The sequence below is a fragment of the Ctenopharyngodon idella genome, chromosome 2 (assembly GCF_019924925.1).
Source record: "Ctenopharyngodon idella isolate HZGC_01 chromosome 2, HZGC01, whole genome shotgun sequence".
NCBI classification, from domain to species: domain Eukaryota; kingdom Metazoa; phylum Chordata; class Actinopteri; order Cypriniformes; family Xenocyprididae; genus Ctenopharyngodon; species Ctenopharyngodon idella.
In genome coordinates, this window is record NC_067221.1 from 2,642,368 (window position 1) to 2,667,750 (window position 25,383).

The 25,383-nt window shown below is 38.4% G+C and overlaps 1 protein-coding gene across 5 annotated transcripts in view; it reads left to right on the forward strand.

Moving 5' to 3' along the window:
• spsb4a (splA/ryanodine receptor domain and SOCS box containing 4a) overlaps positions 1 to 25,383 on the forward strand; it is an 84,725-nt gene that overhangs the window by 28,916 nt on the left and 30,426 nt on the right. For all 5 annotated transcript variants that reach the window (XM_051874218.1, XM_051874257.1, XM_051874247.1 and 2 more), the window contains one exon: positions 15,631 to 16,499. In XM_051874218.1, coding sequence (XP_051730178.1) covers positions 15,794 to 16,499 — 706 coding nt within the window. In that variant the 5' untranslated portion in view covers positions 15,631 to 15,793. The remainder of the gene's footprint in view (positions 1 to 15,630; positions 16,500 to 25,383) is intronic.

A 25,383-nucleotide genomic window follows, 5' to 3' on the forward strand; every position in this document is an offset into this window, starting at 1 on the left:
GATGCCGTGCTATTTTGATATATAGTACAAAAACTGTACCTGGAATGATACATCAATTTCAGTACCAAGGTGTGTTTTTAAAGTACCATAGTATTGTCATCTGATGCCATCACTGTATACAGCACCATAGTTTTCTGTAAGGGATACTATAGTTTACTTAAAGATATACTTTGTTGAATTATTATGGTACATAAAAAAAAAAAAAAAAAAAAATGGTATGATATAATGTCCTGAAATAGGAATATCATTCTGCCAGTGTTAAAGTATTATTATAGTATTTATTAATGTTTTGAGCTTTTATTTTTATATTTTCCAATTTCATTCTAATTTTAGGTGTAGTATTTTTTTCTATTTAGCTTTCATTTATTTAATCACTGTAGTGCTTCATCTTAAACTGTTTTATTTCACTTAGTTTAAGATTTTCATCTAATATTGATTTCAGATTTATTTCAATGAACAAACTCTTTTTAATAGTTTTAGTTAACAATAGCAACATTCATTCTGTTTTAATAACTTTACAATAAGGTTCATTAGTTAAGCATTAGTTAATGTATTAACTAACATGAACTAACCATGAGCAATACATTTGTTACTGTATTTGCTAATCTTCGTTATTGTTAGTTAATGAAAATACAGTTGTTCATGGTTTTTTTTCATGTTAGTTCACAGTGTATTAACTAATGTTAACAATTCATATTAACCAAAAAATTAATAATGTATTAGTAAATGTTGAAATTAACATTAACAAAGATTAATAAATGCTGTATAAGTGCAGTTCATTATTAGTTCATGTTAACTAATGAACCTCATTGTAAAGTGTTACCAAATATTATAATATCATGGTTTTATAAAAAAAAAAAAAAAAAAAAAAAAAGTGCTAATACTATTATATACCATAGTTCTTAGGGCTGGGCGATATGGCAAAAAAACATCTCGATTTTTTTCAGAATGACTGACCGATTCACGATTTCGCTTTCGATTTTTTTTTTTTTTTTTTTTTTTTTTTTTTTAATGTTTAATTAGTCAACTTAAAAAAGTAACTACAGTTTGATTCAAATAACATTCTCTTTATTAACCGTCTGGCTAAAAAAAAAATTCTATTACAAGTGAACACACCTGAAGTGATCAACATGGTGTAAATGTAAAACAAATGACTTGTTATTTGTTAAATATCTTTGCAGAAAATAAGCATGAAATAAGAAGGCAAAGGTTATACAAAGTTTTGCACTCGTGTCTCACGTCTTTTGCAGCGTCTCACCCATGAAATGGCATTCTAAATAGAGATGCACCGATATATCGGCCAATAATTGGTATCGATTTTCAATAATATCACATTATCGGCAATAGTTTAAAAACAGCTGATAGTCAGGGCCGATATATCCTGTCAATCAAAACAGGGCAGGAAAATGCGCTGAATTTGTGCTTTGTGTAAAGAAAATGCTGAGAAACCAGTTTGATGTTCAGTATTAATAGTAATTATATGAATTAATAACATTCAGAAAGTTAAGAAATATTAATTTAATCTTTAGAATTTAGTTAATGTGTGTTAATATTAATTTGAGTAGTGTTTGTTTATAAATTGATACCAGTTACTCTGAAACAAGTTGATAAAATGAAGAGAACAAAGGGTTTATTTGCATTTCTTTCAAAATATAGTAATTAAAAATATGATTAATTATTAATTATAATGAAATTATCATTAATTTAAAAGAAGGTATAAAAGGCAGAGCCCCTCAAACTATCGGTATCGTCAGATATCACTCTGAATAATCGGCTATCGGGAAATTTAATATCGGTGCATCTCTAATTATAAACGCGCAGCGCTTCGTTTTTTTTTTTTTTTTTTTTTTCAACGCAATAACGCGTTTCTGAGTTAACAGCTGCTTAACGGCTCGTTCACACAGAACGCAATTTTGCTTTGAAAAACGTGAGCAGTGGAATGGGGGAAACACGCAAGGGTTTGAGACGCGCTTTTTAAAAGTTGAACTGATTTTAACTTGAGCGCCACGTTTTTTAAATGCCGTGTCATGCGCGAGACGCTGCAAAAGACGCGAGACGCAAGCACAACAGTCATATACACGTTCATCTAGCGTGTGTTTACATAGAAAAACAATGAAAAAGCAGCACATTGGAATGACTAGCGATGTGTTCTACATTCATAGAGCGTCACACGAGAGTGTTTAATCAGGCGCGCCATCATGTGGTCAGATCATTTTCTTCTCTTAACGGTTACCATTGCGGTATTGTCAACATGTCTAATGGTAAAGCTTGCTAACATTTTTATTCAAAAACGCGATTTCTTGATTTAAAAATAATAACATCGAGGCAAACATTAAATTCGAATTAATCGAAAAAATCTGAAAAATCGCCCAGCCCTAATAGTACTTGAAGATTACCATATTCATATACCATGGTAGCATGTAGCGCTGAAAGATTACCATGATATTTCTTTACCATGATATTTATGTCCTAAAACACTGTGGTATAACCACATACTAAAAGATTATCATATTCATTTTCTATGGAACATGTCCAAAAACCATGGTGATTTCTATGGGACTTTTTGTGAGCGATCTGTGCACATGTGCCCGTGTGTAATTGTGTGGTGTGGGACGGGGGCACAGGGTGTGTGTGTGTGGGACGATGAGGGCAGTGGGACTGCTTTAATCAGTGAGTGTGTTGTCTGAGAGCAGTGGGCTGGAAAGAGCTGACTGGAGCTGCTCTGTGGGGAGAGGCTCTTCTGGGAGAGCTTAGAGCTCAGCTGTTAGCCGTGTGAAGAGCTACACAACCATTTGCCTAACCATTCAATGTCCCTCCTTTGGAGAGGACCACTGGATTAGTGCCAGAAGAGTGTGTGTGTGTGTGTGTTGCTTAAGGGTTTGAAAGGACAGGAGGTGGGCTCGCACATCTGCCACAAGGCAGTGTGTGTGTGTGTGTGATTACTGGTTTTGGGTTGGGGGTGGACACTTTAGTCACAGTGATAAATGGCTTTTGGGCTGTCAGAAAGCCTGGACTTCAATGCTTGTGTCTTATATTTACACTCTTCCTGCGTCGGATGTTCTCGCTGCAACGCCTGAAGGCTTCTGAGCCTTTAGGCACAGGGAAATTAAATGGGAAATTATATGGTGAGATATTTGGAACAGCTTAACGGGGAAAACAAAAAAGTTTTTTTTTTTAATGAAAATCAGATTTAGCATAGCCCTGTCATAAAGGTTTGGGACGTTTCATTGGCTTTCTGTTGACAAATAGATGCGTGACGTCGGCAGTGCTTTATTAAATGGAGTTTTATTGTGGTATTAGTTATTTTTTGGTAGTTGATCATATAGACTTGAAATTTATGATGATAATATGGTGCAAAGAAATTTAATCAGAACTTATATGGGATGAGATATTTGGAACATCTTAACAGGAAATACATTTATTGAACATCAGATTATTATTGCATACACTACCATTTAAAAAATTCCAAATTCGACAGTTTTTTGAAAGAATTAATAATTTGAAAAGAGTTATTTTAAATTCTAATAATATTCCACAATTATTGAGACTTGTTTCAAAACATTTAAAAATCTCACCAACCCCAAACGTTTGAAAGGTAGTGTAGGTTTAGATGTTTCATAGTCTTTCATGCAGAGTTATGTTGTTGTAGTTGTTGTAATTTTTCTGTCAGCACTAAGTACGTTAACATGCACTTTAAAAGGACAATTTCAGATGGACTACAGTAACTCATCCTTTTAAAATGTCATGCAAATGCATTAGTCAGATGGAAATTACACCATATTTGTGAAGTTGAACTAACAGACCTAGATAATGTAACATGTAAACTAGGGATGCACGATATATCGGCCACAATATCGGTATCGGCTGATATATGTTCATTTTTAATGTTTCCGTTATCGGCCGGATAAGAAAATTTGTATACAATACAAACTTGTAGGCATAGAGAAATTAAATCAGGGTTTATATTGGGATTTATATTGGGAAATGTTACATTTAATAAACATTAGATGTACAGTAACACATAGGTTTGGATGTTTCATATATTTTCTGGTACAAAGCAACCTGCTCAGGGTTTATTTGGGTAGTTTATCACGTTGGCTTGTATTGTTTCAGTAAAGTAATCTTTGTCTTATCATTGTCGACATCAAGCTACAAATGATTAAAGCTATTTGCTAATCTGCATTTGTGCCTTAACCAGAGACAAGCTCAAAAGATGACATGACATTTTGTCAGGCTTTCTATTCGAATGGAGATTCGCTGGGTAGCCCCGCCTATTGTGAAATCCCATTGGACCAAAATCCTAGTCCACGTATGTTCTGATTGGCTACGATTGGATCTCACACCATGCAGCATTTCAATAAGTACGTTTACATGTTGTTTGCATTAGGGATGCTGATACTGATAACCGATAATTTGGATGCCGATAACCGATATATTGGCTGATAAATCTAAATCCAAATTTTTATATATTTTTTTAAAGAGCCTGATTACAAAAACAAAACACCATTAAAAGCCCTGTCCCAAGCACACGATTATAATTTTATGTAGCCTATATGACAGATTTGCGCTGCACATGTTGCAGTATTTTCCTTTTTGAAGTGATTTCAATCATATTTCAAGCAATTCAAAATCATAATGGAGGACAGTGCGCATCTGAAGTGTCTCAGCTGAAGGAAATAATCCATTATTTATCGGCTTTAATATATCGGCCAAATTTTCTTATCCGGCCGATAACGAAAACATTAAAAATGAACATATATCAGCCGATACCGATATTGTGGCCGATATATCGTGCATCCCTAGTTTACATGTTACATTATCTAGGTCTGTTAGTTCAACTTCACAAATATGGTGTAATTTCCATCTGACTAATGCATTTGCATGACATTTTAAAAGGATGAGTTACTGTAGTCCGTCTGAAATTGTCCTTTTAAAGTGCATGTTAACGTACTTAGTGCTGACAGAAAAATTACTTTTCTCTGGTTAGGAAACGTTGTCACACTTGACGTTACTTAAGCTTCACAGTACTGAATGTTCAAATGCAGTCATTTCTGTTCTCATTTGGGAATATTTTATATTCATGCTCTGTGTGATTTAGGATGCAGATGAGGCATGGGTTCAATTAAAAGTAGTAAAGTGTCGTGGCTCGTGCCCTTGACAAGCGGGGGTTTTGCCGCCACAAGTAGCCGTACGTACGCTGTAAACAGATATCTGACTTCTAATTGAAAGCAGCGATGGCGTAAGGTTCGCATTTATCCTGTGCTGGCTGTATTCATAGGCTCTGGTTTCACTTTGATGTGACAGCCTCCAAGGGCGATCACTGGATTCATCTGCCTGTGTGTCACTTCAGAACACATCTCACCCATCAGGACATGTCGTATGGAAAACTCTCTCTCTCGCACACTCGCGTAATGCCCAAACATCTCCATAATTTTATTACTGAACCCTCCGTCATTCTGGCCATTGGCTGCTCTTTATTCCAGAATGTTCTGAGCAGAAAAACAGCAACAGATGCCTGTTGTGAGAGCATTTGCCTGTGTGTGTGATGGTGTGTCTCCATGAGGCCAGGTCTGTTTAATTAGGACTGTGTAGGTGGACAGAGGCAGGGGGGACGTCTGACATCTGCCCTCCGAACCACTGAGATGATAGAGTACTGGACACCAGCTTTATTGATCTGCCGCATGTGTAAGTGACAAGAAGAGAGGGGAAGGGAGATTGATAAGGGTGGGGAGGAAGACAAGACAGAGAGAAAAGATAGACGAAACTGAAATGGGAACACCAGGTCATACTCACAGATGGTATGCTGGGTTTTTTTCTGGCCCAGGAATAGAATCAAAATGAACTTTGTTCTCATTAAATTACTTCTTACAATGAGCAAAATGGGGAAATTTCAAAGAATTATTTGGGAACTGAGGGTTTTCAAGTATGCCACAAAAGTGAACCATATGACTCAAGCACTACTCTACTGTTCTAAAGGTTGGTAAGATATTTTTGAATGCAGAAATGTAGAAAAAAACAGTAGGGTAATTCCATGTCAACTCGACCAGAGGTCCCAGACTCAAATTTCTGATTTTGTTATTATTTTTTCTTACAGAAATAGTGATGAAAGCCAAAATATTAAATGTCACAGATGTATATTTATTGAGTAATCCACTATTTTGTAGAGGAGGGTCAAAATGACCACTTTCATCTGAGATTTGGAGCCAAATTAGAGGGGTGTAAAAATGATTTTAGAAAGATGGCAGCACCATTATTTTATTTTTGCACAGAGATTGGTAGGTCTGTTAGTAAAATCTATTGAATGTAGCAATCTTTGTTGCATTATATGCCAACGGTGACAGTTCAGAAATGGCAAAAAGCACTTCTTGTGTTTTTTTTTGCCTCAAGTTTGCATGTCTGTAACTCAAGAAGTATGAAAGATCTATTAATATCCTTTTAGATTCTGGTTCTTAACAAACTTTCCTTTTGGTATCTTCATTTTAAAAGCCCTTCATGGTTCAGTCCCAGAGATATGGAATACTTTGATGAATAGAAAGTAAAAAAAACAGCATTTATTTTAAACTTTTGATTTAATGCATCTTTGCTGAATAAAACTATTATTTTCTTAATATATATATATTTTACTAACCCCAAACTTTTGAATGGTAGTGTATATGCCAAGTCATCTAAAGCCAAACAATAACTTTGTGTAATGAAATTTGATTACACAATGAAATTTATGTGGTTATTTACTGAAAATCCACTGAAAGTTCCCCCCAGTGAGCTTTTATCTCCTGTAACCAGATCGTGAAGTCACCAAGCTTGGTCGCCCGTAATAATTAGAACTAATAATTCAAACTATCCATAAAATAATATTAGACTTTAAACGATTCATTCGCAGATCTAATAATGAACTCTCAGGAGCATGCAAAAGGTGTGTTTGGAGCATGCAAAAGCCTTGAGATTGTCACACAAGGCTATTTTATTCAGAAGATTTGTAATATAAATTTGTGTAAAGATGTAAAAGCCATATGGGCTACTTTTACAACGTTTATGGTGCGTTTGCATCCTTTTTGAAGCCTGAAAGTCCCAGATCGCCCAGTACTACAAAATCAAAATATCTCCTTGAGATTTGGAACGACATGAAAATATGACTGAAAATGTTCATTTTTGGGTGAACTAAGGTGGTCTAACAGCTCTAACCAGATTGACCAAGATGATCTATCAGGTTGAAACTAGGCTGGGAGATAAAAACGAATGTTCGATATAATGTTTATACACTATGCAAATACTGCTGTGCATGCGCTGCTGCTGCTGCGCTTTGCAGATCGTCACACAATAACTGATGAGGGCTGCCATTTCTTTGCGTATGAGAAACATTGGAAAACACGTCAAAAGCATAACGAAGCTGCTCTACTCATTTGAATCGTGCCACACTGACCATTTATCAGCTCGGCTCAAAAGATACGTTTACGACCATTAAACAGCACTGTGAGATCCAATGAGAATCGTTTGAGTTCGGTGCAGAGTTCCCACATACAAACCACAAATCAAATGCTTTGTGATTTAAACTAGTTTAAAGCCAAGTGAAATTCTCATCAGCGCTGACACAGAAAACAAGAGAAACATTGTGCCATGAACGATACAGTTAGAAAGCTTTTCATTCCACAAATCACCAACATTTACCATGGATTTACTCAATTGTGACAGAAATGTGGGATATTCAAATCAAATTCTATTATGTTATTAAAGGGGACCTATTATGCCACTTTTTACAAGACGTAACATAAGTCTCAGGTGTCCACAGAATGTGTCTGTGAAGTTTCAGCTCAAAATACCCCACAGATCATTTATTATAGCTTGTCAAATTTGCCCCTATTTGGGTGTGAGCAAAAACACACCGTTTTTGTGTGTGTCCCTTTAAATGCAGATGAGCTGCTGCTCCCGCCCCCTTTCCAGAAGAGGGCGGAGCTTTAACAGCTCTGAGAATTGTTAAAAAAGCTCTGAGAGTTTTTAAAAGCTGGAGAATCTCACGCAGCCAAAATGAGGATTGTCAGTAACGGTGTTCAGCCTTACATTGTTCAAACCGGAGTCGACACTGATGGAGAGACTCAGGAAGAAGTTACAACTTTTAGAATGAAACTGGACGTTTCTGAATGGTTAGTGGCTAAATTTATATAGTTGCTGTGGAGTTGATTCGAGTCATCCACTAGCATGTGCCGTCATGTTAATCTTTTGTGCAAATCCAGTGTTGAATTGACACTCGTTTGTGAAGCAGTCCGGCGTAAAATGACGGCATGTCAACAACACTCTACTACAACAACTCTTCCTCTTCTCTAAAGCAGCCCAACATGACCTCGCCCCCTTTGTTGTGTGTTCTCGGGGGCGGGGTTTATGTAAATTTTGGAGTTTGTGATGTCACAAACCCAGGAAGAAGCTCGTTGTAGTTCCTACCAGCCGTTTGTTGTAGTCCTTAAAAAGCGATTTCTGTAAAAGAAAATATCTTTCTTTGCATTGAACTTTGAGCGTCATAACTTTGCAGATGTTGTTTATGCTCAAACAGCAACATTACACACTAACTAAAGTTAAAAAAGTGAAATCATAATCAACCACCCCTTTAATGTTGACATTAAATATATTGAGAGTAATGCAATATAATTAAAAATACTATTTAAAAATACATGATCTAAATACTATGGAAGATCAATGGTTAATTTTAATTCTGTCTCAAACAGTCAGAATACTTAAATTTTGCCAAATGAGGTAGTTACAAGATGTTAATGTTTTTGTTAATGAACTTAAATTTATATCTGCTTCCCAACCTAAGCTCCTGCTGCTGTCAAACGTGCATTTCTAAGAGGTAAAACATAATAATAATTTTTGAAATGTTCAGCTGTTTGACAAGTGGTTGTCATGCTGTGATGATAAAACCACAATTAACTGCTTTCTACAACTTTCACCCAGGAGCAAAAAATCTGCCTTATTTATTGTGATAATTAATTATCAATATCTACTGATATGAAAAATTTTATCGTGATTATTTTTTTGGTCATCTCACCCAGCCCTAGTTGAAGGTCTAAGGTCTAACAATCCAGAACAGCTGCCTTTTCAAAATGGCTTTTACTAGGTTATCCAGCTGGGAGGTGAGTTAAGAAAAAAGAGACAGAAAGTGTGAGCAAATGAATGACACTAGCCACAGAGGAAAGAGAGATGTTCCCGATGAAATAGAGAGAGAGAGGATGCAAAGATAAACAACAGATGGCGAATGTGTGTTCCCACTCATCAAAGCCACCGGTGGCTAGAGGTGTGCGTGTCCATCACATCTCCGGTGACCAGGGTAACGCAGGCGAGGGGCCAGACACCAGGCGCTCTCTTTATCACAGACCCCCCACCGTCCTGAAGGGAAACGCAAGCCCTCGTGTGCCACAGAGCGTGCGAGAAGAGGCCCTGCTGAGGGTCTGACGGGTGCTGAAGCATAAACAAATTTAGATGAGGATGTACACAGTAAAGGCCAGTAGACTAAACAGTGTGAACACACAGAAACACGTCACACAGGGCCGCTCAACAGATTCAGATGTGTGTTACTGAAGCAATTGAGAGGACAGGGAGTGTTTTATCACTGATTTTTTTGGGGTCAGTTTTGGGTATATTTACACTTGGCCATTTCATGCGATTAAGTGTAAATGTCCTCCAAGATGCAACACAAGTCTTTCGGCAGTCAGATTGCATGGACAGATGTAAATATCGTATAAAACAGCATTCAGGCCTTTTAAGTGGGCAGCCTGGGGTCTGCGATATTATCATTCCTCTAGTCATGCAGAACAGCTACAAGCACTTGATTCCCGAGGCGTTCGCCAAACACGGAACGCAGCAGCGGAAAATTCAATTACGTGGACCTGAAAACAAAGAATGTTATTTTTATGATGGAACAAGCAAAACAAAAAGAGCCTTGAGTGTGGAACGGCAAATCGAGGAAGATGGTTATGACCCCAAAACGTTGAGGATTGAAGACCAAATGTGCCAGTTTCCACTTATTCTTCATCTTTATTTCATTAACCTAAAACGACACATTCGGCTTGATCGAAGACATCACGCCGCAGCAGCACAAGCGCAGAAGAGCCATAAGGCACAATTATGGGTTGTTTTTGCCTTGTACTTCGCTTCTCTTTGACTTATAGCCATAGCAGCCCCATCCCAGCAGAGTGCTTTTGTTTTTCTAACAGATAAGTCAGCGCAGATGGACATTTTCCCATGTGGAGATGTACGGCCTTGGCAGACCACTTTTATATGTAGTCTGGTCTCGCATGGCTAAGCAGATGGAGACGGCACATCAGCGGTCCATTAGAATGAGGTTGTTATAGTTACATTAGTCGTGTCTCATATGGTTCGGGATCATTACCCCTGAGGAGAGTGAGTGTAATTGATGTAGTGCATGTTTTTTTCACTTCTCAGCTTGACGTTGGCATTTTATATCAGCAGTGTAACACCCAAAGACACGGTACAGTCATGCAGTCACCGTCTTACAGCATGACTCACTGTGACACACTGAAACAGACCAGCTGACTGACTGTCTATCTGTCTATCTATCTATCTATCTATCTATCTATCTATCTGTCTGTCTGTCTGTCTGTCTGTCTGTCTGTCTGTCTGTCTGTCGTCCATCCATCCATTCGTCTATCTATCTATCTATCTATCTATCTATCTATCTATCTATCTATCTATCTGTCTGTCTGTCTGTCTGTTGTCCATCCGTCCGTTCATCTATCTATCTATCTATCTATCTGTCTGTCTGTCTGTCTGTCTGTCTGTCATCCATCCATTCATCTATCTATCTATCTATCTATCTATCTATCTATATCTATCTATCTATCTATCTATCTATCTATCTATCTATCTATCTATCTATCTATCTATCTGTCTGTCTGTCTGTCTGTCTGTCTGTCTGTCTGTCTGTCTGTCTGTCTGTCTGTCGTCTGTCCGTCCGTTCGTCTATCTATTTGTCTGTCTGTCTGTCTGTCTGTCTCTGTCGTCCATTCGTCTATCCATCTATCTATCTATCTATCTATCTGTCTGTCTGTCTGTCTCTGTCTGTCTATCCATCCGTCTGTCTGTCGTCCATCCGTCTGTTCGTCTATTTATCTGTCTGTCTGTCTATCTATTTGTCTGTCTATCTATCCGTCTCTGTCATCCATCCGTCTGTTCATTCATTCATTCTTTACTGTAAGCTTGTACAGTTGAAGTCAGTTAGTTAGTATAGTACAAGATGTATAAATATATCATGATAGTGGGCATGAAGTTGACTTTTTGAAGCATCCTAATGCAGTTTCAGTTTTATACATTTTCAGACTTGATCCGGTACTTAAAGGAATGAATTGATCTCTAAAAAGCTTCTTGTTGTCTGATCAGCATTTAGTTTTTTCTCCTCAGACGTTTCTTTTTTCTCAGACCTTGTTTTACAAGCCTTCATGTAATTGCCTAATGTGAGAATAGTGTTTAAAAGTCTGTCTACAACTCCCAGACTAACAGCGTAATTATGTTTGCATCGGTGTTCATTACAGTTATTAGTGACTACAACGGTTTGAGTGAGGCAATGTTAGTTAAACTGACGTGTGCGAAACAAACACAACCGGAATGAAACACATTACTGTGGCTCTGCGCGGCAGCAAGTCTGTGAAACTCTCCAGCTCTGAAATCCGATACGGAAAACCGAACACCTTGACTCCTACCACACGTTATGATAGCTGTGAGTGGCAAGTTAGGGCAGCAGCCTCTCTCTCTTTTTCATTCATTCTCTCTCACACACATACATTCACATTCTATCCCACTTCTTTCATGACATGACCTCATTTATTTTTCCTTTAATATTAGTAACACTTACCCAGGAATCCGGGCTCTGACCGTCTGGCTGTCTGGCCGCCCTCCTTCCTGTCGTCTGAATTCAGCTCTCTCTTTTCCTGTCTCTCTTTCTCTGTGACCTTAATGTATATTGAGTTAGTCTGAGGTGTGTTTGTGTGCTTGTACATTATGTGTGACCTTTTTTCCTTTGTGTTAGTGACCTCGGGTTGTCTGTTGGCCGTCGTCTGACAGAGTGTGTGTCCAGCACTGCTGGGGAGTAACTAAAAGCTGCTAACACAACTACATATTTTAGTAGTGTAGCTGAGCTGTTTTCATAGTACTGTAGCTTGTCCAGTAATGAGCTTTACTCTAACAAGTAGTAGTGTAACATAACACAACACTGCTTTGTGTCACACTGTATCTCGCTAACAGCCCAACAAGCTACAGTCCTGAGGTAAAAATCCAACATGCTCTTCTATAGGGCTGCACGATATATCGCGATGTGCGCATCCGCAATAGTCACATCGCAGGATGTGTGACGTCAAGTATATAGGGATCATAGCTGATTCGTGATCCGTTTCGGAACGCATGTGATTCGCGGATTAGTTGCAAAGTTTAAACATCATAGAGTGAAACATATTTGCATGTGTTTTTAAGTCCTGTCAACTTAAACATCAAGCGCAAGAAGACTGTAACTCGTACGCTGTTTTCTGTGCGCGCACTCAGAGACAGCATGTGAACACTGAATTAAGTTCTCTTCCTCTTCTTTTTGCACTTGAACGGACATGTGCACGCAAAATTAATTCTATTTAATTTATACAGTGAAGACTATGCAGTGTTATTTTACATTTGATTATGTATGTAGTCTCTGCACCTGAATACAGTTAAATATAAAAACATAAAGCACTGCTTATTTCATTTATATCTTTGTTCTATTGTGTTTATCTATGTTTATAATTTGTTTATTATTTTCTATGCAGATGCACTACCCTACAAAATCACCCCAATCATTCTAGAATGATTAATTCTTTATAGAGCTATTCAAATCATCTGGTGAAATTGATTTCAAATCGCAATATATATAATATATAAACAATATATTGCTATGTCAGTTTTTTCCAATATCGTCCAGCCCTACTCTTTAATCTCTTGTTCGATTCATTTAGTGAGTCAGTTTGTTTAGATGGTTCATAATAATTGAAGGGTTAGATCACCCAAAAATTAAAATTCTGTGATTAATTACTCACCCTCATGTCATTCCAAACCTGTAAGACTTTCATTCATCTTTGGAACACAAATTAGGATATTTTTAATGAAATCTGAGAGCTTTTTGTCCCTCCATAGACAGTCTACACAACTGACACTTTGACGCTTAAAAAAGTTCATAAAGATATCGTAAAACTAAACCATATGAATCAAGTGGTTTAGTCCAAATTTTCTGAAGAGACACAAATAAACATTCATCAACTCACACATTTTTGTACTTCATGACGTCATCCTAGAAACGCTGCACTCATGCTGCTGAAAAAACAGTGAGATACTTGGCACTGATCACATACTTCTCAAACAGGACACAATAACACAGTTTATGTAAACCTTCCCTAACTGTGTTTTTTGTAGAGCTCCTTCCTGGGATGACACTCTATTATTCCAGGAAAAAAACAATGCATCACTTACTGTAGCAGGAAGTTCCTGCTAGAGTTTCGTACACCAGTATCTCATCTCCAGGCTCCAGCACACTCCTAATGTGGAGGTATTTTTGTGACATTGAGGCTGATGCAAACTGAATCTCTCTCTTTTGAGTATTTTTCTTTCTCTCATGCTTTCTCCCAGGAACCCGGAAATAAATAAAGCTGTATTTTGGCATGCACTCTTAAAAATAAAGGTTACAAAAGGTGGTTTTTGTAGTGATGCCATAGAAGAACCATTTTTGCTTCCTCAAAGAACCTTTCAGAGAATGGTTCTTAAAAGAATCTTTTTTTGTCTTAGTATGAAGAGCCTTTTTCCACTATAAGGAACATTTTGCGGAATAGAAAGGTTCCATTGATGCTAAAGGTTCTTCATGGAACCATCGAGGCCAATAAAGAACCTTCATTTTTAAGAGTGTGCTTCCATTTTTTTCTATTGCTATAGGTTGTTGATTTGAACAAACCCAAACACGAAACATGTAACTTGTCCCGTGTGCCGTTTGTGTTAGATAACAATGATGCCTCAAATTGTGCATCTCGTTGAGGGGAGACAAATAATTACTTTTCTAAACAATCAGACAGATCTGACCAAAATAATCCAATTGACTTACTCCTGATAGGCATTGAACTCCTGAGCCATAGTTAAAGATGAGAATGTCATTGGGATATAGGGCTCTTTTGACTTGAGCCAGCTTGCAACAATACAGCAACACCATAGAAACCACCCAGAAGATCCTAAAAACTGCAAAGCAACACTGTAGAAATCACTCAAGTCAAGATATCTTAGCAATGCTCTGGCAGTCACCCACACCTTAGTATCGTGGCAGCAGGTTTGGCATAGGGCAGCACGACTCCAATTTTATTCAAGTTATTTATTTATTTTTCTATTTATTCATTCATCACCACTTTTTTTTTTTTTTTTTCTCAAAAAAGTGCCTTATTAAAATACATCTGCTAAGGGATTGAATCTCTAGAAATGTCAGAGAGTAGACCAGGTCCTTCCATTTACAGATGATTTGTTTGTAGAGGCTATAGCTGTTTTGAATGAATACCATTTATACGATTTATAAAATGCAATATGCGTGGGTCTGTATTGCTCTGTGTTGACATAAGCTGGGCTGTTTTTGAGCTAGAGGTGACATGTCTTGTCATGTGTGAATATGTGCATGTTCAGTGTTTCTATATGTCATACAGAAGGTGTCTCGTTCTCACCTGTGGCCCTCATTATTACATCCGTCCCCATGGCGGTCTCTCACAGGCTGTCAGGCTGCGGTTGGCAGCAGAGCCCTGATCCTCTCTTTCGGCTTATCTTCTTGTCTTATCAGGATCAGGGCTGTTCCTTCATTTCTGTTCCCATTTTTATCCTTAACACCTTTGAGATTCACACTTAGTAGCTGTAGAATCACTCATAAAACCAACCCACAAACTCATTGGCTACGTTCAAACAGTCCAAATCCAATTTTTGTACATATCCGATTGAAATCCGATCAGATTTGGCAAGTCTGAATGGCCAAAAATCTCATGAATTGCATTTTTTTACAAATCCGTTTTGAGCTACATTCATATATGGTTTGAAATCCTATTCAGATTTGCATTTCTGGAAATCTGTTTCAATCTGACTGCTCTGATCGGATTTCACATGGTTTATGTGACTTTCTCATGCCACGTAAATTCAGGGTTGCCCAGTAAAAATTGCATTCCGGGGGGTAAAATCCATGATTTTGGCAGGGTTCCTCTAGTAAAATTCACATTCCAGGGGCTAAATATCATGTTATTTGGGGTTGCTTTAAACCGCGGACATGAAAAACAACTCTCGTCAACAGTGTTAAAGTAGCCCAATTCCATGGGAAAACCGCAGACTTGGCAACACTGTGTAAAATGTAAACATCATACGTTGTTATAGGAAACATGCTGAAAGTCACTGCAGAAACAAGGTTGTCTTGCTGCAAAGTACCGGACGAGCAGAATAACAATATAACAGAGACCCAACGTGGACGACAATAATTTTAGATCCGATTCTAATTGGATACACAAATAATCGGATTTGGACTGACAGTGAGAACGTAGCCTAAGTTCTCTCTGTTATTACTGTTTTAATGACATGGTGTGTTGTTGTGTTTTCTCCTAGGCTGGCACTTTGACCACTACCAGACGCTGACGTGACTTTGGGAGCCTCAGGCTAACGTCTTGGCGCTTTGATGAGGTAACGGCGGACCCCAGAAGCCCAGCCCCTGTGTCGTGCCACCCCTTCCCTTTCCCCTCCTCCCTTCCCCTTTCCAACCAGCCAAGCCATGGGCCAGAAGATCTCGGGGAGCATCAAGTCCGTAGATGTGCGAGGGGAGCCGTCCTTCAGGCCCCTGAGGAGGGAACTAAGAGGGCCAGATTTCTTCAAGCCAGCGCGACTGGACCTACTCCTGGACATGCCCCCCGCTCCATATGAGCTGCAGCTCCGACATGCCTGGAACTCGGACGACCGCTCCCTTAACATCTTCATCAAGGACGACGACAAACTCACCTTCCATCGACACCCGGTTGCCCAAAGTACTGATGGAATACGTGGACGAGTGGGATACACGCGAGGACTCCATGTTTGGAGGATCCATTGGCCTGCTAGGCAACGAGGCACGCATGCAGTGGTGGGCGTGGCCACAGCAGATGCCCCGTTGCACTCTGTGGGCTACACCTCTTTAGTTGGCAGTGATGGTGAGTCCTGGGGCTGGGACCTGGGACGTAACAAGCTCTACCACAACAGTAAGAACCGTCCGGCTTCTTCTGCACCAACATACCCAAGCTTCCTGGAGCCAGAGGAGGCCTTTGTGCTGCCGGATGCCTTGATGGTGGTGCTGGACATGGATGAGGGCACACTGAGCTTCATGGTGGATGGACAGTATCTCGGAGTGGCCTTTAGAGGCCTTAAGGGCAAAAAGCTGTACCCCATCGTCAGTGCAGTGTGGGGCCACTGTGAGATCACCATGCGCTACATCAATGGCCTAGATCGTAAGTATTCACTTTCTTCAGAGTTGAGTTATTCCTGAATGATTGTTTGATATTTAAAGTCTTGCTTGACATGAAGGTTTCAGCTTGGAGGTCTGGTAATGCTGCTTGAATTGGGATGGTGTGGTGTAGTGGTTATGGCTCAGGAACTGTAAGATTGTTTTAGTGAAAGTGACGTGGCGTGTAGCCAAATATGGCACTATGTGTCGGCGCTGACATATCTTAACCTCTTTAGACGTACTGACCTGAACTCAGGCTGACGTCACTTTGTTTACCATGGTATACATTTACTATATAGACTACTGTCTAAAACAAAATAGTTCTAGGGGTTTATTGTCAATCTACGGTGCCTGTGTTATGATATAGATGTTCCAGCAACAGTAATATTGTAATTTGTGTCGGGAGTCCAATTGTCAATATGCAAAATCAAAACGGGACTTCATACCTTTGTTATGAAATAGTGATCACAAGATTAATTCCAATCGGTCGCACTTGGGTAAAATGTCCATGACAAGCCTAAGCTGGTTTGCTGGTCTTCAGCTGGTCTCCCAGCCTGATCAAACTGTTATTCAGTTTGTCTAGCCCCAGGGGTGTCCAATCCTGCTCCAGGAAGGCCAGTGTCCTGCAGAATTTTAGCTCCAACTTCGCTGACGTACTTTCCTGGAAGTAATCCTGAAGACCTCAATTAGTTTGTTCAAGTCTGTTTAATAAGGATTGGTGCCAAACTCTGCAGTAATAGTTGCCCTCCAGGAGCAGCATCGGACACCACTGGTCTAGACTGGTGTCCCAGCCTGACCAGCTGGAAAGTGCCCAAACCCTTTTAGAAATCAGCCAACAGACCAGCTTGACCAGGCTAGAAGATCAGTAACCCAGCTTAGGCTAGTTTAAGATCTTTCTTTCTTTCTTTCTTTCTTTCTGTCTTTCTTTCTTTCAGGAGACTACTCATTTTGCAGACTTTTTATTAGAACAAACTTAGTCCATTCAAGATAGTTGTGTTCCCTGGCAATCAAAGCCCTAACCTTGCTAGTGTCATGCTTTACTAGTTTAGCTGCAGCAACACTGTGTTCTATGTCAGCACTACATGAAATGTCACCATAGATTATTGGTATTTTCAACATACAGTTGTAGTTAGCCAGCAAAGTAGCCTGAGTACCGAGTACGTCACTGTCTGAGTATTGTCTGTCTTGTTAGTACAAGACCACAATGTAAGGAGATGGAGTTCTTCTCTCACAATTTCCCTCAGGGTGTTTGGGCATTGCTGCAGGCATATATTCATTATTAATGTAAGAAACAATGAAACACGCAATGGTAGTGGAGGCAGGAGGGCTCAAAAATTGCTAGTTAGCTGTATGCTACACCTGGCGCAGCATTAAGACTAATGAGGAGAGGTCTCATTTTGATATTCACAGAAAACGTGTTTATGAATTTGGTGCATATATGGGTGCATACTGTGTTGTGCAAGTGATTATATTTTAGTTTCAAGCCCTCTGAACTGTCAGGCTATTCACAAGGCAAAACACTGAGCCTCTGTGTTTGTAAAGGCTTGAAACGCTCCTTCACCCATCTTCAGCATGTGTTTTGGAAACACTTTTCTAATCCACTCCTGCCAGGCAGACGGTGTGTGTGTGTGTGTGTGTGTGTGTGTGTGTGTGTGTGTGTGTGTGTGTGTGAGAGCCAGAGAGTTTGTGTGAAACGGCATTTTAAAGCCAGAGGCATATTTTTGTAACCCTCTGAGCTTTATTTGATAGCACAAACTCAAGGTGTTTTTTCTCTTCACATCTTACAGAACAAAGATTCATAGAGTCATCTGGTAGCTTTCTCCTTGAAAGAAACACCATGTTCAAACTTCCATACCTGCACTTGATTGTTCCATTTTTAACTTATAGAGACAGTACACGAAAAATGTCATCATTTACTCAGCCTCATGTCATTGCAAACCTGTATGACACAAAAGAATATATTTTAAAGAACCTTTTCTTCCAAATGAATTTGGACCCCATTGACTTTCATTGTATTTACAAACCTCTGGACATTTATACAAATATCTTCTTTTGTGTTTCATAGAAGAAAGCAAGTCATATAAGATTGGAATGACATGAAGGTGGGTAAATGTTGACAGAATTTTTATTTTTGGATAAACTATGCTTCTAATAAAGGAAAAGATGAATGAAAGCATTAAGGCCCATCAATAGGCTTTGTTTTACCATGGTAAAACAGTAACGCACAGCATTGAGTAGCTTGCTTTCATTAAACAGCAGCAACATCTGTCTGGTAAAAGGCACCAATGTTAATAAATAATTAAAATTGTTGATGGTGATAATTGCATAATCACTTAACATATGAAACATCCCTTTGAATGTAGACGTTTCACTTCATTGGTTGAATTGTCAAAGTAAAAGGAATAAAAGCATGATATCCCTTTATAAAACCTGTCATTGTACTTGACTTCAAAGTAATATTTTAATAAGCAACCCAGTAAATCCATAAGCAGAATCATATCACTATAATTTCAGCCCTGTTTATATGGATTAGTCTGCTTTGGCCTGGGTGTCTCTTAACAGAGTCTTCTCCTCCTCGGCATGTTTCCGTATCGGGACAGAGAGCAGTGTGGGACACTCTCAAAGCCCCCTCTCTGAAGTTGAAAGAGCCCTCTTTCTCCCTTTCAGATGGAAAGAGCAGCTCAGTAAGTGGTCCTAAGTCCATTTGAAATCTTTTCAAAGCTTCTATTAAGCATGTCTTTATTTGCTGGAAAATTGTTTGAAATGAGCAAAGCAACGTGTAATGCTTGAGAGAGAGAGAGAGAGAGAGAGAGAGAGAGAGAATTCTTTGAAACTCGAGAGGTCCAACTTTGGACTGGATTGCAGGGCTGCTTTTGGAAGCTCACGCTTTCCAAAGTAGTGTTAAGATTTGCACTGAGGATTGTGGGTTTATATACACGTTTTAGGTATTTCCCACGTTCTAAGTCATGTGCAGGGGGCTAAGAACCTTTCCTTGGTATGCAAGAGACTGAGAGCGACAGGTTGAGAGAGAGAGAATCATGGGTAATGAATGCAGTGAGGAAGATGAGGTCAGAAAATGTAAGCTGTGAAATTTAAGATATGTGCAGCACAGTCTAAACCCCAGGCTTAATTTTAATATATATGCAAGCATGCTTCCAAGCGAATCTCGGTGGACAATAGCAATACTTTCATTACACACACTCAAAGCTGTCTGACTGAATCCGACTCCTCTGTGGTAAAGAGGTCGTAGAGCAGTTACTTATGAGTTTAAAGTGTCCAGGGTTGGAGTGAAAGATAGAGAAAATGTAAACAAGAGAAAGAGAGAGAATGTGTCCTCATTACCTAGTCAGCTGCCTACTTATGTAGCGACTGACACTAGAGGCTGCAGTCTTTAGCCTCCTTGTTAGAGCGTCCGACTCCCATGCCGGAGACCTGGGTATGAGGCCCACACAGAGCGGGGCGAGTAGGAACTGAGGTGAGGGGTTACAATGGTGCCGTGAATCGGATGGGAGTGAGGTTTAGGGGGGCGAGTGTAGCGAAGGTCCCCCTTGCTAATCCTCACTCCCCTGATCTCAAGAACCTGAGGTGAGGGGTTACACTTAGACATAATTTTTAACATCATAAACAGTGTTTCAAAATCCATTGAGCTGCATAATTGGACAGCATATTTGAGCATTATAGGATCATAGTGTTTCATGATCGTGTAGTCTGCACACTTAGCATTTTGGACACTAAAGGCAATTAGGCATGGCGTCTCAAAACCTACACTCTTAGAAGAACCTTAAAGGGTTCTGCAGGTGCTTCATATATAGAACCATCATGGGATCATTATAATTTTAATTCAATTTTATGAATAGATATATGATACCAGCTCCTCTTTCTCTCTCTCTCATCTCTCTGACAGCGAGTCGACACACAAACCACCTCATTTCATTTGCTCCGAGTGAATATTGTTGGTGTTACAAAGCTTGAATTTTAGCGTGGGATTGTACGTATTGCTCATAATTTTTTTTCACTGCTTATTGCGCTTAAACAGTCAAATACACACAAAATAATGTCAAAATGCCAGCCTTGGTGAGTATTCACGTAAACACAGTCAGTTATGTTTGAAGTGAGCATAAACAGTTGAGAAAGAAAACGCATGTGTAACAGTATAATGGATCCGTGCGTCAGCTCTTAAAGTGACAGCAGCCTAATAAACCTGCTGACAAATTTTGAGATAATATTAAATATATATATATGGCAGTTTTTCCCTCATGGTATCAATGTCAAATTTGTGGCCAGTGAAAATGCTGAGTGGCTAGTAACTTTGGTAATCCACTAGCCACAGTGGCTGGTGAGCAAAACAGTTAATATCAAGCCCTCTCATATATAAGTGAGAATAGCCTATATATGTGTGAGAGGAACTCTGCGAGAATACTTGAGTATCTGTGAGGGAACCCTGAAAACACTGATTGTGTGAAAACAGGAACTCAGAGAGTGTTTGTGAGTGTGGGAAGGAAAGTTATTTGTGTCGGATTATGGGTATGCGTACAAATCGTGAGCAAGCGTGTGCAGGTTTTTGTGTGAGAGAGAGCGAGAAGACTGCAAGAAGTAAGATGCTTCTCTGCCTCGGTGGAGCCCACGTCTGTCTGTTCTGCTGCACACCGTGTGTGTGTGAGTGACAGCACCCCGAGAAGTTATCTGCACAGCAGTGAAATAGTGTTTATCACTGCCGCTATGATTCATCGCACTGCAAATGAAAAGCAGCGGGCTGGCCCTGATCAAGCCTCGCCACCGCTCACAAGTGCACATGCTAGGGATGTGTCAGGATGGGTTCATTCTGTTTTGCTATGTCCAGTTGTTTTTAAACGGGAAGAATGCATTCTGTGTGCATACCTCATAATAATACCTGCATTAATGTTTCTATATGTATCGATACTGAACAATGAAACAATGTAAGGCTGAACACCGTTACTGACAATCCTCATTTTGGCTGCGTGAGATTCTCCAGCTTTGTTGTTGTTGAGCAATCGAAGCGTGAGCTGTTAAAGCTCCGCCCTCTTCTGGAAAGGGGGCCGGGAGCAGCAGCTCATTTGCATTTAAAGGGACACACAAAAATGGCGTATTTTTGCTCACACCCAAATAGGGGCAAATTTGACAAGCTATAATAAATGATCTGTGGGGTATTTTGAGCTGAAACTTCACAGACACATTCTGGGGACACCAGAGACTTATATTACATCTTGTAAAAAGGGGCATTATAGGTCCCCTTTAGAGCCATGTTTATTTCATTTGTCTCTTTACTCTATTGTATTGATTCAAATAAAGCCTCCCTGTGCAGTGTGTAAGATGTTTGGGTGAACAATTTACCCAAATTATCGAAAATAGTATCGATATTTTTCATGGTATCGTATTGAAGTTAGAAATTCCAGTATCGTGACAACACTAACCTGCATACCAGCCTAATCATTCAGGGCTTTGTTTAAATCACTTACACTAGTTTAGACCACCTAGACTATTCGCTTATCAAAATATTTATATTGCACATTCTCGAACGACACACATCCCAGCAGTCCCTCCACAGTGGCATTCCACTCGGCTACTCCAGACACGGGTTAGTTAGACAGTGACACTGTTTGCAGTATTACAGTACATGCTGCGTCATTCAATGCTATGTCTGTGTCCCTTGCAATTTTGAGGTCAGCCAGCCTGTCTGTATGTTTCCAGCACATTTATGCAATCCATAATGAGGAAGATGAACAGAGAACCTTTTGACTGCATGTAAACTTGAACTAATTGCCAGTGTCCAACGAAGAAATGAGCGGGAAATTGACATGTGCTGCCCTAATGTGAACGTGTAACACTGGCGGAGACCCACTGTCTGTCTCTGTGCTTTCTCTCTCTCTCTGATTGGCAGGAGGCTGCTGTCACTGTGCCTGTATTGTCAGGGATTAAAACACCAATTAGCTCTAGCTATGATTCATCACACAATAGCGTCTGATCCATATTCCCATTCCAATAGCACGCTCTCTCAGTCTCAGCATCAGAGACGGAGAGGATGAGAAAGGGGCAGGTATACAGAGAATGTAGAGCGAGTGCTACATAGATAATTACCATGAGTCTGAGATCAAGACGAACAAGGAAAGAGACAAAGGCTGACTGTCATGTAAACACAATACCTGAGACATACACAGTGTTCCAGTGTCCCTTTAGATCTGCTTGACCATGTATAAATGTGCAATGAAAGTGAGTGTGTGTGTACGTGTCTGATAGTGTTTTTTATAGGGCTGCACAGTTTCGTCAAATAATTAAGCTGATTTATTTTGACAGAATGTGCCCTTTGAATGTTTTATTTCTAATTTTATTTTTTGAATATAGACAGAATGAGTGGAAAAAGTGGATTTAGTGGATCTTTTTTAAATTATTTTTTATTTGTTTTTTGTCAGTTCTTCTACTTCTAATAATATATAAAATAACATAATAAAAAATAATAATATAATAATAGAAAATTACTAATTATTATTAACAACAATATAATAATAACTTTATTATAAAGGCATTTTTTATTATTTTTAAAAATTAAAAATTGTTTATAAGTGGATTCAGATCTCATTAGTTATTTTTTATTAGTTTTTTTGGCAGCTCTAAAATAATATATAAAATATATAAAAGCTATAAAAGCTTTTATATAAAAGCTTCTAATAATATATAAAATAATAGAATAAAAAATTATAAAATGCAAATGGTTATTATTATTAACATAATAATTTGTAGTATTATATTATGTGAAAAAGTGGATTAAGATCTCTTTTTGTCAGTTCATCTACTTATAATATAATAATAAAAAAATACAAATTATCTCTTATTAATTATTTTTTATTAGTTTTTTGGCAGTTCTTCTACTTCTAATAGTATAAAAAATAATAAAATACAAAAAGTAATTATTATTATTATTATTATTATTAATACAAATGGTAATTATTATTATTATTATTAACATAATAATTTGTCATAATGTTATTTTTTTAAATGTTTATAAGTGGATTCAGATCTCTTATTAATTATTTGTATTTGTTTTTTGTCAGTTATTCTACTTCTAATAATATAATATATCAATGTATAATCAATGTGTTTGTGTGTGTGTGTATATATATATATATAAATTGTTGTTTTGTTGTTGTTGTTGTTGTTGTTGTTGTTATTATTATTATTATATTTATATTAAGATATAATAAGATCTCCTTTTTCAGGTTTTCTACATATAATGATAAAACTTACAAATTATTATTAACAATACAATTTTACTTTTATTATAAAGACATTTTTATTATTTTTAAAAAATTGTGTTTATAATAAAATAAAACAAATAAAAGGCTATTTTTTATTCAGTTACCTTTTGAGGTTTAAATATTGCTCATAATAAGATGATTTTATTTCAGTTAAATTATTGAATTATGTATTTCAATGATTTCAGCCCTGGACAGAGTGATATCTTGCTGTTGTGTCCGACCGGTTGGCTAAGTGGAGAGGGCTGCTATGTGGGTCAGTAGGTTAGCGCTGCATGGTGTCTCTGGCCTGTGGCAAACTTGCCTAATAAGTCAGCAGAGTCGTCTGCATCTTATCAGAGAGATTACCCTTCTCTCAGCCTCTCTTGAGTGTGTGTGTGGGGAGTGTGTGACTCAGTAGTGCTGTTTGGGCCACATCTGTTCCTTAAGACCTAAGCTATGTTTGCTAAGCTGAATTATATTCTTCCCTTTGATGTTTAAGTCTCTTAAGACACCTACACTAAACGTTTTTACAGAGGAAAGCTGTTCTATATACTCATACCCTAAAAAAAAACCCAGATTTTTCGTGCTGGTCCAGACTGGTTTAGTGCTGGTCTAGCTGGTGTACCAGCATAGTCAAGATGTTCACCAGAAAATTATAATAGTCAGTATTTGCCCAAAAAGCATTAATGATGTTTGACATACCATATTCAACATACTATGACTCAGGACACCACATTACGTCTAATCTTTCATATTGGTTATAGTATGAATATTGGGATGCAGCGCAGAGAGACGTGTGTTTATTTTCTCTTCTGTCTCTAATCGGCAGATGACAGCAGCTGCCTCAGATTTTGTGTGTTAATCCAGAAGCTTTTGGGAAATGAGCATTTGGATAAGGGAGTTAGAGCAATGCTGTCATGCCTTTTAATTGGCCCGTCAGCATCTGTCAGTCAGCAGGCGGGGTGGGGACACCTGCTGTGTCACATGTGAGCAGAGCTAACGGATGCAGTGTGGATCCTACATCATAAAGTCCTGTAAAATGGGCACAAGACAATTAAAAGTGCCACAGATATCTATGATGTGAGGGCGTCCTGTTATAAATTTTCTTCTTTTTATCTCTTATTCACCATATAATTTCTCCCCTTTTATCTATTATCTAACATTTCATAATAGCCTTTTTTTAAGGCTTATCTGGTAATGGGTTCAAAGCCTCTGTAGACACAGTACAGTAACCTGTAGCTGACAGATATGCTATCTATTCCCTTAAAAGTAGTATGGTGCCATAGTACTATCAGATACCATTGTACTATCAGATACCATTGTACATCGATATACAGCACGGTACTGAATGGTTATTATGTTCACTATCTCAATCCGTACTCTGGAATTTACATGGTACTCAAGGAATACCAATGCCAGGAATACCAGCTAGCACAACCACATTTAATGCTTAAACTAAAACATTTTTCTTTCGTTGTTGAAGTCATGAACATGTTGTGATAACATTTGTATCTTAGATATTTAATATGACAAATGATATGGAGAATTCATTTCACTTGATTGATTGAAGTATTTTACATAAATGGATGACACACTGTGTTTGTATATGATTAGAAAAAATATGCCTATATAGGTAAA